At 33.2% G+C, this 13,101-nt stretch overlaps 1 protein-coding gene across 2 annotated transcripts; it reads left to right on the top strand.

Moving 5' to 3' along the window:
• The first annotated feature begins 383 nt into the window (after nt 1–383).
• On the top strand, nt 384–8,658 carry LOC114422019 (citrate synthase, mitochondrial-like). 2 transcript variants are annotated; one of them, XM_028388189.1, is made up of 20 exons: nt 384–550; nt 745–813; nt 922–984; nt 1,273–1,314; nt 1,767–1,832; nt 1,960–2,025; nt 2,191–2,304; nt 2,460–2,523; nt 3,000–3,082; nt 4,803–4,852; nt 4,925–5,002; nt 5,130–5,258; nt 5,448–5,490; nt 5,601–5,687; nt 5,932–6,036; nt 6,544–6,651; nt 6,769–6,819; nt 7,563–7,636; nt 7,740–7,791; nt 8,116–8,208. In XM_028388189.1, the coding sequence occupies exons 2-20, from the start codon at nt 763–765 to the stop codon at nt 8,206–8,208; spliced, it is 1,419 nt and encodes a 472-aa protein (XP_028243990.1). In that variant the 5' UTR covers nt 384–550; nt 745–762. The 2 variants fall into 2 exon arrangements, with proteins under 2 accessions (XP_028243990.1, XP_028243991.1); XM_028388190.1 differs by lacking the exon at nt 384–550 and having other exon boundaries at nt 763–813; nt 8,116–8,658.
• Nucleotides 8,659–13,101: the final 4,443 nt, after the last annotated feature.

Raw genomic sequence — 13,101 nt, 5'->3', positions numbered from 1 at the left:
TTCATTTTTTTCTGTTATTTTTCCTTATTTACCCTCTTAACAACATAAGCAGCAAAAATAAAAGAAAGAGGAGATATCACGGGGTTTTTTATTTTTAGATCGATGGCCGAAAATTTATTTATTTATTTATTATTTTTCCTAATCTTTCCTTATTTACCCTCCTTAACAACGTAGCAGCAAAATAAAAAAGAAAGAGGATATCGCAGGTGAGAGAGCGATCAGATGAAATAAAATCATGCATTGGGATATAGACACGGTACTTCGCCGGAGCAGTGCAAACAGAGAAAGAAAGAAGAATGGGGTAAAAGAGGAAACAGAGAAAGAAAAACAGCAAAAAAAAGTAAAAAAATTGGAACCATTGATTTTTAATTTATAAGATCTAACGGTGGAAAATTACTTTCCCACGGTGGGAAACTTGAGTAACTTTGTCACCGTCTACATTACATTGAGAAACCACATTGCATAGCATCATTGTCCATATAAAGACCAATTCAGTTCCCAACTTTTCTGGATCCGCCATCTTCCTTTTTCTTTCTTTGACCTTTTACCGGTAAGCTCTTCTTTCGATTCCAAAACCCTAACTAGTTCCATTTCCATTTCATTCTTCATTCATCATCGCTCTGTTCCGATTCACGATCCCTTCGCCACCTTGTACCTTTTTTTGTTCATCGGATTCTTTTAATTAATAATTTTTTTAATGCTTGATTTAATTTCCGAGTCCCTAACACTGACTAGCTGGTACAGGTTGTTGCGTTGGCGCAAATGGCATTCTTCAGAAGCGTTTCTGCACTTTCTCGACTTCGCTCTCGCGTGGTAACTGAGATAAACACAAACTTTTAAATTTGAGTATTTGTTTGTGTTTGATTACTGTTTATGTGGCTTGCTGATTTTTGTTTTTAATTTTTTCCCCCAATGTTTTAGGGCCAACAATCTAATCTGGCGAATTCAGTTAGATGGCTCCAAACTCCGAGCTCCAGTAACACTGTATTCTCTTGCTCTACCCTTAACATTGTGTCGTTGGTGTTTGATGAAAGTGTTCAGTGAATACTATTAGATGCTATTTTTTCTCTGAGGAGGGTGTTTCTATTACTGTTATTGTGGTGGAGTTTGGAATTGGATATTGTAGTTTGGTTTGTCTTTGTTGGACTTTGGATATGGAGGGTATCTGAGACTGATTGGTCTTTGTTTATTATTGCGTGAAGTTGGTTGTATGTATTGCAATAACTTTCTTTTTTATATTTTTGTTGATTTGCTTATTTTTCTGTTCTGCAGGATCTTTATTCTGAGTTGAAGGAACTGGTTCCAGAGTATCAGGTTTGTCTGCGATTTTAAGCATCCGTTGTGAAAACTGTTTATGTTGGATGCATTAATGTATAATCCGTGTTTCTAATTAAAGCAAGTGATAGTTTTGTGATGTCTATACAGAGTGTGGCTTCGTTGTTGTGTTCTTGATTTAGTATAATAATTGGGCATAATGGGTGATAGCCAGTGTGAATTAAGTATTTACTTGGGATCAACTTGCAATGCACAATTTAGTTGCAGTGTTTTGTGCTGTGCACATGCTGTTATGAGTCTGAGATTCTTGGTTAATTCCTTACCTGATTTGTAATTATCAGCGATGATTGGTCCTTAAACAATGTTTCCTTCATTTCATTGTTACTTCATGTTAGCTTGTAACTTGCAAAAATTGATCATTGATTAAGACTTATAAAAAATTGTTATATGTATATCTTGTGTTTTAATCTATACATAAAACCTGGTTGCAGGAACGTGTTAAGAAGCTGAAGAAAGATCATGGAAGTGTTGAATTAGGAAAAATCACTGTTGATATGGTAATTATATCATCCCTTTGTGGATATATATCTTTTAAATTACTAGTGGTAATTAAAAGCTGTCTTCTTTGGTCAATAAGCTTGTGATTTAACTTTTATTTTGAGTAACTTCCGTTACAATTTAAAGGTACTTGGTGGAATGAGAGGAATGACAGCTTTAGTATGGCTAGGCTCAGCTGTTGACCCGGATGAGGTATATAAATTAACTCAGTCTTCACTTTTCAGATTTTTGTGACTATCAAAGTGAATTAACTCTTGCTTATGACTATTTTGATTAATTGATAGAATCTCTGATGTAGCTTTTGTTTGTTAATATTTACTGAATGGATCTCTGAGATCAGCATGTTACGTCTTATAGGGAATTCGCTTTAGGGGCATGTCAATTCCTGAATGCCAGAAAAAGCTTCCAGGTGCTTTTCCTGGTGGGGAGCCTTTGCCTGAGGCTGTACTGTGGCTTCTATTGACAGGAAAGGTATGCAATAGTTTTAGAAAATCAAATTGAATTAATTATTTTGAATATTGCTTACTTAATAATGCATATATATAATCCTTGTACAAAGGTGTTTTAATATCTACACTCTGTTTAGATTTTGTTGTATAATCTTTGATTCATACACTTGGTCACAGATACCAAGCAAAGCACAAGTTGACTCATTATCCCAGGAATTGCGAAGTCGTGCAACTATCCCAGGTTCTGTTGCTTTTCATGTTATACCTTGGTTATAATTATCTTGAAGCAATACTTTGCTTGTTAATGGATTGACTCATTAAAGTGGATTGCCACAATATAGATAGTGCATGACAAGTTTTTCAAGACCACAGATGTGATTATAATTGCTAGTCTCTAATGGTAGCTCGTGTTTTGTTTAAAACCATTGTTGCATAGGAACTTTATGGCTTGCATCTCAACTTTTCTTTTTTTATGTGTATGATTCTTGTCTGAGGAATTTCACATATGTATGCAAGTGCTTGATGCTTAAAATATATGGACATGCTTGGTTGCATTGTGTCTGTGTTGAAAACTTTCACTCTTTAATCTTGCTCTTGTTTTGAATTTCAGACATGGTGTGTCTAGAAGTTTTTTACATAATTTTTCCTAGCTTGTTTCTGATGCACTTTAGTCTCAGTTTATTCTTGAACTTATCATTACTACTTTTTTTATTGCAGATTATGCTTATAAGGCAATTGATGCATTGCCTGTTTCTGCTCATCCAATGACTCAATTCACAACTGGTGTCATGGCCCTTCAGGTTGAATAGCAGATTCTTTGATGAACTTTTAAGTAATTGAGGGGTATCATAAAATTATTGGGTTGTGGCATAAATCTTTAAAATATAATAATCAAATAATTTTTTGTTGATCGGATGCATCCAGTTTCTGTGGTCTAGTTGCATTATATCAGCATTTGTTGTTATTTTGTGTATATTATGTTATTATATTATATGTGAAAGACTGATTTGGCAATTCCTGCTTGTTTTCTAACACAAAGGCTTAAACCCAGTCAATAAAGAAAGAGAATTAACTGGGTTGCAGTTGCACAAGAAGCAAAATTGAAATATGCTCATAATTTTAGGGAAAACATATAGGTAGTTTTATAGTTTTTTTTTCCTCTTTTGCTATTTCCTTTTTATACTGTTTCTTTCTACTCTTAGTGTGTGTTTGGAATAGTTGTGCAAAAATAGATTATGTCAACCATCAATTATTAATTGACTTTTGGCATGAACAATTATATGAAACAAGTTTTATGTTTGGTGAAAAGTTGTTTTATGATAATCTATTTTGTTTTGATTGTCAGAAATAACAATTTTTTATAGTAAAATTAAAAAAATGGCTATGAAGTTATTTGTATTAAATTAATCAATTGTTGTGAATACAATGGGAAAACAAAAGTTAGCTAAAAAGTAAACCATTAGCTTTTAAGTTTGAATCGAAAGCTCCAAAATTTTCTATATCATCAAAAACCTATTTCCTTTGTTGAGACACGAGATTATAATCTTTGCTTATTGTTTAAATTACCAATCCCAAAAACTTTCTATCGATAATAACCTTTAAAAGGAATCTAATCTAAACATGATCTCAATATCCATCTAGATTTAGATTTTTAAAAAAAGGAAGATGGAAATGGATTTAGTCTACAATATGTTGTCACTAAGCATGATGGTGCTTGAGACCTAGTTACATTTGAAATAAACAAAAATACTAAACCAATAAAATAAAGCAGTAACAGAACTGCAGACTTAGGGTATGTTCAATGTGCTGGGATGATGCCTACACATAATGAGAAGGCTTGAAGGGTGACAAATTTGAATCAATGAGCAGCTTGACTGACTTTGGGACAGGATAATCTTGAGGTATCTCAAGATTTGAGATTGGAGACATGATAACTGTATATGGGGTGCAAATTCCATGTTGTGCCCGGATACTGTAAAAAAAAATTTTCTTATCCACTTATTCTACTCCGTAAATGACTTGCACTGAATAACCTATATTCCTTTGCTATGAACTCTGATTCTTTTAGTACCATCCAGAAATGGCTAAAGTGGCCTGCCACATTTAACATCTCAGAATCTATGACTGCAATGCTCAATAAAAGATGCTAAGTCTAGAATCAGAGAACCAACACCTTGTTTCATAAAACCAGATTGCATGGATCTGTTAAACAAGGGGAACACAAATCCTGTATCCTGGACATTATGGGTTTTCCTAACTTCATTCCTCTTTGGACACCGTTAGAGCTTTATCTGTTCATTGCTAAGCTGGACAGATCAGAGGATTTTCCACCTATTATACCCACACACTTTACAAGATTAAAAAGCCCCTAATCCTATTTCCTCAATATTATTTCTCATCATCTTTTTTTGAATCTGACCTGAAACTTATAGTAAACTGATTTGATTGCCTAACATTTATATTGTTAATGTTTTTGTAAATAGAAACAAATGATTCACAATCAATTCATTACATTTTCAGGTGCAGAGTGAGTTTCAGAAGGCATATGAGGGTGGGATAACTAAGGCAAGGTAAAATTCTAAATGGTGTTTGTGTTATTTGCAACTTTATATGTTACTCTAGCTGGTTTTGCTTGGATTTAGGTACTGGGAGCCAACTTATGAGGATACAATGAATTTAATTGCTCGTTTGCCAGCCATTGCTGCTTATATTTATCGACGGTATGCAAAGCATATCATCCTAATCAAAATTACACATTTATATATATTGGGGGATGACAGTGATCAAAAGTGTTTGACAGATTTTTACCATCTTACATTTGGATTGACTTGTTAGCCTATTTTAAAGGAAATACAAGGATGGAAAAATCATACCGTTGGACGATTCTTTGGATTATGGCGCAAACTATGCTCACATGTTGGGGTTTGATGATCCGGAAATGCTGGAGTTTATGAGGCTGTATATTTCCATCCACAGGTTTGCATTTCATTGCCAATGATGACATGTACTATGATCAGGATGAGTTGTATGTGTGCCCTGTAATTACCACTGACCCCAGTTATTGTTAATGATGACACATACTATGATCATGATGAGTTGTATATTTCTCTTTTAATTACCAGCAACCCCAGTTTCTAATTTTTTTTTGTTAAATTTTCTTTGCAGTGATCATGAAGGTGGCAATGTTAGTTCACACACAGCACACCTAGTAAGTTACTTCCTTTAATCAAGCTCTCTCCACTTGTGGTAAATGGCTGCGTTTTTATTATATATATATATAGATTTTTTTTAATGTATTGTGTAATGTGTTCCCGTCAGGTTGCTAGCCCGCTATCAGATCCTTATCTTGCATTTGCGGCTGCTTTGAATGGGTTAGCTGGGCCCCTGCATGGTCTGGCCAATCAGGTTATTTTGTTATTTGGTTTTTCCTTTTTTTTTCAGTTTTCTGTTTCTCTTGTATTAAATTTGCTATAGTTCATCTTTCGGTTGAGAAATCATGTTTGGCTATAATGTTTAATCAGACCTACATTTGTATTATTTTTCATAAATAAAACTGTTTTGCTTTACTAGTATACTCTGTCCTGACATAGTCAGATACTATTAAATACCTATATTTTTAGTTTTGTTCACTTCTTTTATGTTGCCACAGGAGGTTCTACGATGGATCAGATCAATAGTTGCAGAATTTGGAACTCCTAACATAAGTACTGAACAATTGGCTGACTACATTAATAAAACATTGAGTAGAGGCCAGGTAATATCATAACTAATATGAATCTATGATGCCAAATGAAGTTTTTGAAGCCTTTTATTTTTTACTTTAGCTTTTTTGTTTTGTCTTTACTTTTTTTAAGTAATGACATTTGTTATGGAAGAGAAGAGGATGAGAATTACACTTATAGGGGAAAAACTCCATTGAGCAAAGCATGTCACTGTGTCCAATGTGTTATGTTCGAATCTTTTCTTGATGAGGAAAATAATATATTGGCTGGAGGGCATTATGGTTCTTTAATTCCCTACCCACAAATTTTTTCTTTACAATACAAGCCTTCCCTTACAGGAAGTTTTTACTAGTAAACTTAACATAGGTTTTTGTAGATTTTCAAAATAAAGGAGTGGTATATGTAACTAGAGAACATTACATGCGGGACATATGAATATATTATGTTTTACTATGGGGTTTTCAATGTATTAATAATTTAATATACATATCTTTTCAATGTATTATGGGCTTTGGCTGTTGCACTTTTTGGATTTGCAGGTTGTGCCTGGATATGGACATGGGGTTTTACGCCAGACAGATCCAAGATACACATGTCAGAGGGAGTTTGCTTTGAAGCATTTGCCTAATGATCCATATTTCCAGTTGGTAATCACTTATTTCCTAATTCAAGATTGTGTTTTCTTTGGAGTGCTTTCTTGCGACACAGCCAAAGCTCACTTGTAATTTAATTTCTTCATGTTCTAATGCAACTGACCCTTTCAGGTGTCTAAGATAAAAGAGGTTGTGCCTCCCATTCTTACCAAGTTAGGCAAGGTATTGTTTATGTTTTTATTTTTCAATATACGTTTCTATGAAGTTATTTATTCTATACTCACTTTTTTTTTTTAATATCGAATGGTTTATGCTTAATAAATTTCCTGCCAAATGCCAGTATTTTATGAAAATTTATTTGCGTAAGATTATAGGATTTTAAGGTTGGGCACAGGCATTGAATTAAACACTACGCAAGGAAGTTGACATAGGGCTTGATGTTAGAATAGAGAAATGCTAGCAATATAGTATTTGGTGCACTCTATTGTTTGGTAAACTTCAACTTCTAGTAGATTTCAGAAAATAACCAGAGTTGACTCTGTTTAATGGGACCTGCATATAACTCCCTTGGCGTATTGAAAAGAGTGATACTCACATTTCTCATTAGATAATGAATTTCTAGTTCTTTTGAGTTACTATAGTTTTTTTTTTTTTAATTTAACGACATCAATCATCTATACAAATCATTGTGAATTTCACTTGTAAAGCATTTTAATTTTAATTCAAAAGAAACAAAAATGTGGATCTGGTCCTTCACATTCTAATTTGGTTCTGTTTGCTTTATATTTTTATTTTGTTTTGTTTTAATGATTTGCACCTAGATGTTTTACCACATGATGTTTTCTATTGAGTCTTTCATTAAATTTGATACACATTAAACCGGATAACAGATGTACTCATTGCTCTCTTGCTATTAGTTGTAATTTATTCCTGATACAACTGAACTTGAGTTTTCAACGGTGTAGGTTAAAAATCCATGGCCTAATGTTGATGCTCACAGTGGAGTGCTACTGAACTATTATGGTCTAACTGAGGAAAAGTATGGGGTTACTTCTCTCACTTGTTCCACTTGAAACAGTTTTCATTTTGCAATTATTTTTTAGGGTGAATCTAATCTAATGATCTATTAACATTGTGGACAGCTATTATACTGTTCTCTTTGGTGTATCAAGGAGCTTTGGAGTTGGCCCTCAGGTTTGTTATGCCTCACTGTTTCCTTGTTAACACTTCCCTTTTTGACTGTTTCTTCCTGCACCCTATAAATCTCACATTACACCCCTTTTCATTACGGAAAGGTTAGTCCAGAATGAAAGTTTTACATTCTGGATTAATAATCCGGAATTTTACAAGGGGTGCCACCTTTTATTATGGAAAAGTTAAACCAGAATCAGGGTTTTACATTCTGGATTGCCTAATCCGGAATTTAAGAGGGGTTTAGGTGAAACTATAGGGTGCTGGAAGAAACAGCCTTCTCTTTTTGTTACCTTGGGTTAACATTTCTCTTTTGGTGGATTTCAGTTGATATGGGACAGGGCTCTTGGAATGCCACTCGAAAGGCCGAAAAGTGTAACACTGGAGAAGCTCGAGCAATTGGTCGCCAAATCATCCTGAAATTTAAGGCACCATTTCTGTTAATAATTTCTAAAATACACACTGCGGTAGATGTGTGGTGGTGTTGAGTTGAAAATTTGGTACCATTGTAATGAGGAATATTCACTACCCTCCCCCATGGTTTCTATTTCAGAAGATTTTGGTATTTAGGTAAAGGGTGGTTTTTCACCCTCACAGTGGTCTTTCCCACTTTTTCTGAACTGCATAAATTAGGTTTGAGGGAACATAAGAATAAAGGCATTATTGTTTTGGGGTTTATCATCCCCTTGTATTCTTTCTAAATTCGGAATTACTCCCTTAGACTAATGATCGATAACATTTATTTACCGTGTCTTGCGGCCCGTGGATAAATGTAACATTCTCACAAGAAAAAAAATGTTGGCACTGTATTCTTTGATGGTTACATCTATCGGAGGTTCTTTTAAATAAATTTCAGTATTTCTAGTGATATGTCACTAACTCTTGATTAGATGTTTTCTGCATTCAATAAAAAAAATCTTTAATACTTTTGATATTTCATTGGGTGAAATTTATGTAAGTCTCACCAATTATGTTAGTAGCATTCTTAAATCAGTGGGGTGTACATGAATTTTAATCAATGGAAAGAGTGTGCTGGAGTTAGATAGTGTTGCTAACACTCTTGATTAAAAAAAAATTAATCGATGAAATTCATATATATCTCGTTTTGCCCCTTAGGCTCTCAGGCTTAGTATCCCAGTCTAAGATTTTATTGAAAGATGAAGTCCCAGCTTCAGATTCTAATAGTGAGAGATGGTTATAGTATGACAATCTGCCAAGACATGATTACCATGAGCAGGAAATGAAACCACCAAAACATGACATGCTGCAGCAATGACATTCTTTTATTAATGGTAATATATAGTAAATAAATAGAATAGACGCAAACCTGTTATTGTTTATTCAATAGCCTGTGAGGGAGAGTCGATGCTACTGTCCTATGGAGGTTCCTTGTTGCTGATTTATTTTGGATCCTCAGCAAGACTTTTGACAACAGTAATATTGGTCTTCTTACATGCCTTTTGATTATGCCCAGAGATATATGCAACATGTTGTATCAAAGGTGCATTGCATTAAAATCTTGGATCTCAGTATCTAAAGCATGAGTTCCCCAAAAAATATAACAAATAAGAAGACATTTGGGGCAATGGTAGGAGTTTTGGCTTCCCGTATGCTCAATGTCATTGGAGTTAAGAACTTTTTCTTCGGCTCAGAGTCTCAGGAATATTCTTTTGTTGTTCTTCCCTGTTTTGTTTTCTTTTGCTATATAATTAGTTTGCATATACATGCATTTTAAGTTGTTCATGGAAGATAGGAGAAAGGAAAAAAATGTCTAATTAGCAAGATGAACTCCAATTGTACGTAAGATACAATACAATAACAATAAAACTTTATCTTAGTAGGTGAGGTCCGTTACATAAATTAAATAATATTATTTAACATAATTAAAAATCAAAGTTTGAAAAATATAATTAAATCTAAGATATTAATTATATTAATTTCTCGGTGTTCTCCTTTAGCAAATATTGAAATAAGGCTGCTTCCAGTTGCAAGTGTGTAAATATGTTAATACTAAGGCCTAGGAATTACACATTTTTGAGGATCAAACCATGCCACTTTTTTGCATGTCCCAAAGCTCCTATAAGTTGTTTACAAACTTCAATATATATACAGTTTTAAATACATTGATTAGAAGACACGAGAGTTCAAATAAATACAGAAGTAAATCACACAAATCTACTTTTTGATACATTGATAAAAACAGTGTAGGAGGTAAAAAAAAAAACAAAGGAGCAAACAATACGAATATTTGAACATTATACAGCAACATGTTAGTCAAAGCTTAAATTAGAGTTCACTGTAAACTTAATTTAAAGGAAGACACACAAATCTTCAAACACGACCTGCACAAATCATCCAATTGGTGATCTCCAAGTCCCAAGATACTACAGCTCACAAGGAAGAATGCAATTTTCAGCTTCAGAATAAAACAAATTGTGCAGTACAACAAATGAAAATCTGAAATCTACACAGAATTAATGAAATATTCCCCAAATCTGTCTCCCTTATTAAACAACGTTGGGCGCTTCAAACACCACTGATATGATGTTATGGAGAAGCTAGTGAGTAGAAAACACGTGAAATATAGCGATTTAAACTATTCCATGAAAAAAGTATTTTGAATTCTTAATTGAGACATAGAGTGATTATTAAGTTTTGATTACTTGAGCAATAAAAGAGAAAGAAATCTAAAATATTAGGAACGAACGTTATTTGTGACAAGAATCATGTAACTACAGCAACAAATCAAGCAAAGAATTATGGAATGATTCTAAATCTTTGGAAGAAAATCTTATTAAATGCATAGCCTTATTCATAGGATCAAACCAAATATATTATCATTAACTACATAATTATGTTTCCTATTTTATGTATTTGACCATTAGAATATGTGTATACATATACTCTTTGTAACCTTTGTAACATGGTCTTGACCGAATAATTATTATCATTGTTTTCTTTCAATTTCAATAATTACATATATATATATATATATATATATATATTTATATTTATATTGAGGAAAGAATAAGATCTAGAATGTACCTGCACACCAATAATATATATTAAACGACCGTTCACATAAATTTCTCGAATGTGAGCTATATTTTTGGCTAGTCTTCTCCCGTTTCCTTTTTACATGCTTCTCTAACTCAAGGCAACCATATATAAACAAATATTCCAGATTGCTAAGGCTTAGGCTTTATGGAACACACCTCAACTTGGAACAGTAAGAAATAGTCAAGTGGCGAAGCAAGGAAAGGTTTCCAAAGCATTCAGGCAAGGATTCTAGGTTTCGAAGATCCCATAAATTTAACATGTTTAGTGTAATCATATATTATAAAGCCTCATGCAAACCTTCCACCTCTCTTTGGTTGCCAATATGCAAATACATAAGACGAGTCAAGCATTAAAAACCTGCCGACACATTGAACTTATCACTTTCCACAATATGTCTTGAGAGAGTGCAACCCTTGCACCAAGACTTTTTCTGGTAAAAAATTAGGACATGCAACAATCCAAGGCAAATAAAGGTATGGGAAGATGTTTTCCCCATCTTCCCTAGATAACCTTATTAGGTTTGGCTCACTGTAGATGGACAAAATTTCTAGAGCCACAAAAACCACTCCACCATCATAGCACTCATCATATATGTATTTTATATTAATCATCTTAGATATGTTTAGATTCTTTAAAGAAGACGGTTTCTCCAACAATGGAAGTTGTAAACACCTTTCGCAATTCTCCAACCTTAAATGAGTTAAATATTTAAGAGAAGGACTAGACATCCATTGTGAAAAATGAGTACCTTTTTATATCCTACCACCTTTAGACTCTCAAGTTTTCGGGTATCAGGTTGAAGCACTTCAAGAATCTCCTTTACATTTTCTGGTAATTCGGATTCTTCAATCATCTATATCCCATAACAACTTCAACTTATTCAATTGTTACTTGACATCTTGGTTTCTTTAGCATCCATTACAATTTTCACTTTCCCCAGATGTTTGATGTGAATATCTCCCTAAGTTTCAGTGGTCCCAATTCTTCCAAATGAAACCCTCTTTCTCCGCCAATAAAGTACATAGTTAAACTTCTTAGGGAAGTCAACTTTGCTAGTTGAGGAACTCAACCATATATATTGTAAATCTGCAAATGGAAATGCAAGAGGGACCGTCTGAAGCAACAAGCAAGAAGATTAACAAGGACAAGTTTTGTGAGGGCTTAACATGTGAAAAGTTGCCTTACTAATAACATAATATTGGAAAAAATTGTAAACAAGCCAAGGTTTCTTAATCAGTAAGTCAGGAATCCTTATGTAGCAATCTTTGGAATAGTTTATAGATGCGGCAATTGTTTTTGTTTAGAATATAGAAGCTGGGTTTCTGTTTTTACGTACGTTCAAAATGTGGTTTTAGATGTTACCCCCCAACACCACCAAAAAAAGATGCCTTGTTCTTTTTATTTAGTGATGCTTGCTGTAGAACGTTTTCCTTTACCAATGGCTGCAAGAAAACTAGAAATTCAGGAGAAAATGATCTGAGAATGTATGTTTGGATAATCAAGGTGATTGAAAATATAATACGCGAGCCAACTAATGGGAGCATTTTCTGCCATGCATAGCAATTATAGAATAGAAAGATCAAATCACCTTTTTTTTACAACAAAAAAAGAGTTTTTTAATGGTCATACACAGTCTCCCATTCAATCGATTGATATAATTTTTAAGATAATTATTAAAAAAATCAACAAATTTATCTAGAAAAATGTAAATGTTGATAACATTGAAGACTTTAAATTGTGCAAATACAACACCTCGACTTTTTGATGGTGCAAAGGGGACAGGAAAATCTTTAAACATATGGTTGCATATCAGATCTCTTTATCAAAACGTTTTTCTTTGTTTCTGTTGCTGTTTTTAATTTACAAACACCTACCTGTATGTTCTGTTCTTGTTTTGTTCGTGTTAGTTTTTATAAAATATATTTATGTTGAAAATACCTTTCTATATTATTTGTTCTTTGTTTCAGTTGAGATTAGTGTTCTTGAGTTCTTCAGAAAGTGTAGGTGAGTTTTTTTTTTTTTTTTCCATTTCTTCTTTTATTTCAAGCCAGGTAGAACAATTGTGGAGGACAAAATTTTTCATCAAAATATTTAACACAAATAGATATTATGTAATTATAGAAATAAAATACTAGTAACATATGAAAGTATTTACTTATAGGAATAAAATACGTATAAACTTATGTACACCAAAATATTCTTTTTTTTATTGTATATAGTTATAAGTAATGAAAAAGAATATATTTTTCCTCT

Source organism: Glycine soja, chromosome 8, assembly GCF_004193775.1.
Source record: "Glycine soja cultivar W05 chromosome 8, ASM419377v2, whole genome shotgun sequence".
Classification (NCBI taxonomy): domain Eukaryota; kingdom Viridiplantae; phylum Streptophyta; class Magnoliopsida; order Fabales; family Fabaceae; genus Glycine; species Glycine soja.
This window is presented reverse-complemented; position numbering and strand designations above follow the sequence as displayed.